The 3633-nt window shown below is 50.9% G+C and overlaps 1 protein-coding gene across 1 annotated transcript in view; it reads right to left on the bottom strand.

The window, feature by feature from the left end:
- Nucleotides 1–708: 708 nt before the first annotated feature.
- Nucleotides 709–3633, bottom strand: part of lmo3 (LIM domain only 3) — a 26991-nt gene continuing 24066 nt past the window's right edge. The window contains exon 4 of the mRNA XM_069671158.1: nt 709–1061. Coding sequence (XP_069527259.1) covers nt 956–1061 — 106 coding nt within the window. The 3' untranslated portion in view covers nt 709–955. The remainder of the gene's footprint in view (nt 1062–3633) is intronic.

Genomic DNA, 3633 nt, shown 5'->3' with positions numbered 1-3633 from the left:
ATCAACCAGCACACAGAACCATGAGTTACTCTCTCACTCCTCCTTTCCAGCTGCTAACTGCTGATGAGCTGATGGCTCTCTGTGAGGCCGAGTGTGGTCTCAGATATATTTAACACCGTGTGAGAGAGAAACAGACTATTTTAAACACACTCATTCTCTGTCACAGCAGCTCGTTCAGAGGCCCAGCTCTTCGTATTATGACTCTGTAGGTTCCTCTCTGGTGTCGAGTGCAGTTAAGAGGTAACTACAGGTAACTACCAGGTTACTCTGAGGAGCTTTTTAAAGGACCTAAATGTTCCTGCAGCCCATCGCTGTCTAAAGAGCGAGAAGATGATTTACTCAGGTGAAAAAGCCTCACCTGTAGTCCACCATCAGCCTCACCATGATCTGTGAATGATCGCTGCCTGCTGCATGTTCAAACACAAAGGACCCACAGAGTCACCGTGTGAAGCCTCTGGCTGCTGCTGGATGTGAAGAGTTAAGAACTAAGAACGTGTTGGTTTGAAAGCATGTCGATAATTTAGTGATACAATTTAGAGTGTTAGCACACACACACACACACACACATTCTCATTTACATTCAGTGTGTTTTAGCTGTGAAACAATAAAAAGACGTTTATCCAGGATGACTGTTTGATCCTCTGAGTCTGAGATTCAAGTAGAAGCTGCTGTTCAGTCGGGGGGGGGGGGGGGGGGGTGTTTGCAGAGGCAGGAGCATCCAAACGTTGAAACAAAGAAATGTACAGAGTTTACTCTTCACCTGTCGCTCAGGGCGTCTCCCTCCCCTCAGAGTCTCTATGGCTATTCTGTACAGCAGAGTCCCCCCCCAGGGAGGATATGTACATGTGAGGGGGGGCAGGAGCTGGAGAGGAGGCCATAGTGCTTTGTGTTTGATTACAAGCTCTCCTGCAGTGTCTCTCCTCCTCCTCCTCCTCCTCGGTGGGGCCTACGGGGGTCAGCGGACCTGGGGAGCGTAGCCCTCCTTCATCAGCCCCTCCTCGTAGTCCGTCTGACACAGGATCATGTTGTTCTTCAGGAAGAACTTGTCTCCCACACAGAACCTGCAGCACACACAGAGAGGGGGGGTTAGAGCATCAAAGCAGGAAACCATCATTAGCACGCAGCTGTAGGCTAACACACGTAGCATCGCTAGCTTCCTGAATGTGGTGCAACTTATCCACTACACTATGCAGGGTTTGGGGCGGGGTTGTTTGAATGATCTCTGTTTGAGGCGGGGGTTCCTCTCCACCTGCAGCTGTTTCACCCCCCACCTGTCCTCCATCCAGGAGGGGGGATGGGATGGGGGGGTACAGATACGCTTGACCTTTGAGCGCAGCGCCAAGTGCAGATTATGTTTAGCGTGTCGGGGCTGTAACTCTCCCCGTGTTGTCCTGAGGCCGCTTATCTCGCTCAGCGTGCAGGTTGGACAAGGTCGGCAAACAGCGGAGCCACTGTTTACTGAGGGGGGAGGAGGGGGGCTCACCTCCTCTGACTCCCCGCATGCTAACGCTGCTGCTGCAGGAGCTCAGGTAGCTGCTGAGCGTTTATGCAGCGCTGCGGGGCACAGGGAGAGCGTGATTCGTCACGTCCATCAGGGACCAATTAGCAGGATTCAAACCACCGAGGTGTCGACACGAAAACCAAAAAGAAAAAAAGTGTGAGAAATAAAGAGGGGGGGGAGGGGGGGGAGAAAGAGAGAGACAGAGAGAGAGAGAAAATAGAGAGAGAGAGAGAGAGAGAGACAGAGAGAGAAAATAGAGAGAGAGAGAGAAAATAGAGAGAGAGACAGAGAAAATAGAGAGAGAGAGAGAGAGAGAGACAGAGAGAGAAAATAGAGAGAGAGAGAGAGAGACAGAGAGAGAAAATAGAGAGAGAGAGAGAGAGACAGAGAGAGAAAATAGAGAGAGAGAAAATAGAGAGAGAGAGAAAATAGAGAGAGATACAGAGAGAGAGAGAAAATAGAGAGAGATACAGAGAGAGAGAGAGAAAATAGAGAGAGATACAGAGAGAGAGACAGAGAGAGAAAATAGAGAGAGAGAGAAAATAGAGAGAGAGACAGAGAAAATAGAGAGAGAGAGAGAGAGAGAGAGACAGAGAGAGAAAATAGAGAGAGAGAGAGAGAGAGGGAGAAAATAAAGAGAGATACAGAGAGAGAGAGAAAATAGAGAGAGAGAGAAAATAGAGAGAGAGAGAGAGAGAGAGAGAGAGAGAGAGAGAAAATAGAGAGAGAGAGAGAGAGAGACAGAGAGAGAGAGAGAGAGAGACAGAGAGAGAGAGAGGTGCGCTCTGAGAGGGAGAAATGATTCAGTGTGAGCGTCTCCTGCTCAGAGTGCAGCAGGAGTCTGATGAAGCCGCCTCATTACACCTGAAACCATTAATCAATTAGTTTGTACATCAAAGGAAAATATTGATCATCAATTTATCTGTTTGAGTCTTTTTTTTATCATGAAATGTTCTGTGTCTCCCGTGTTCCTCCTCCTCCTCCTCCTCCTCCTCTCCTTCTCCTCTCCACTCCACTCCTCCTCCTCCTCCTCCTCCTCGTCCTCCTCCTCTCCACTCCTCCTCCTCGTCCTCCTCCTCCTCTCCTCCTGTCCTCCTCCTCTCCTCCTCCTCTCCTTCTCCTTCTCCTCTCCTCTCCTCCTCTCCTCCTCTCCTCCTCTCCTCCTCTCACAGGGAGGAATAACCAGCTCTAATGTGATCACAGATACAAACACCAACACTCTGATGTGTCTGACCTCACAGTGCTCTGAGGACACACCTGAGGTTCCTTCATCCCTTCAGATCCTCGCCACGTGTTTGTATCTGAACTCTGAAAGCTCCTGAAGCGCCAACATGTCAGCTTCTGTCCTTCAACACGACAAGCATGTATTAAACTGCAGGTCACCTGAGAGAGAGGACACCTGAGACACAGGACACCTGAGACACAGGACACCTGAGACACAGTCCACCTGAGACACAGGACACCTTAGACATTTGAGCTGCTTATGGAGTCGACTTTTTGCCGTCCCAAACGTGGCCCCACCTGGCCCCTCAGAAGGCTCTGAGCTGTAACTGAAGCGTGCAGGTGTTCGACCTGTGATGCGTTCAGGGTTAACATGCTGTGACCTCTGGCAGCAGGGAGGATGTGTAAACAGGCTGTTAGAGGAGAGCTTCATCCAGCAGCAGGAGCAGGTAGGTAGATGTTGTTCTGTAGTGTGCTATCCGCACACACTCTGAGCTCTCTGATTGGATCATACACAGAGGGACATCTGAGCCTCTGATTGGCTGTCAGTGTGTTTCTAACGAGCTGAACTGTGACACACAGAAAGAGTCTGACTGAGCCCAATCTGTGTCAGAGAGGAGCCTCCTCCTTATCAGCCTGACCTCCTCCTGCCCCCCCCACCCCCCCTCAGACTGTGGCCTCCAGCTCATCAGGGGGAATTGGGGCAGCGGTGGCTGGATGATGAGGCTGGACGACAGCCCCATCGATTATCTGTCCTCCAGGGCTGATCTGTGGCTAACTGCTCGCCTCATATCTCCGTCCTCATTCCCAACAACCCCCCACACCCCCCCACCCTTAATAACAACCCCCCCTCACCAGAAGAACCTGCGCCTGGTCGAGGGACACTCTGGAGCCCGCTCAGGTAGGACCAT

This window comes from Semicossyphus pulcher, unplaced genomic scaffold (genome assembly GCF_022749685.1).
Source record: "Semicossyphus pulcher isolate SPU_LCO1_2020_fin unplaced genomic scaffold, fSemPul1.0.p SCAF_20, whole genome shotgun sequence".
Classification (NCBI taxonomy): domain Eukaryota; kingdom Metazoa; phylum Chordata; class Actinopteri; order Labriformes; family Labridae; genus Semicossyphus; species Semicossyphus pulcher.
The sequence above is the reverse complement of the archived record's forward strand: the minus strand, read 5'-3'. Positions and strand labels throughout refer to the sequence as shown.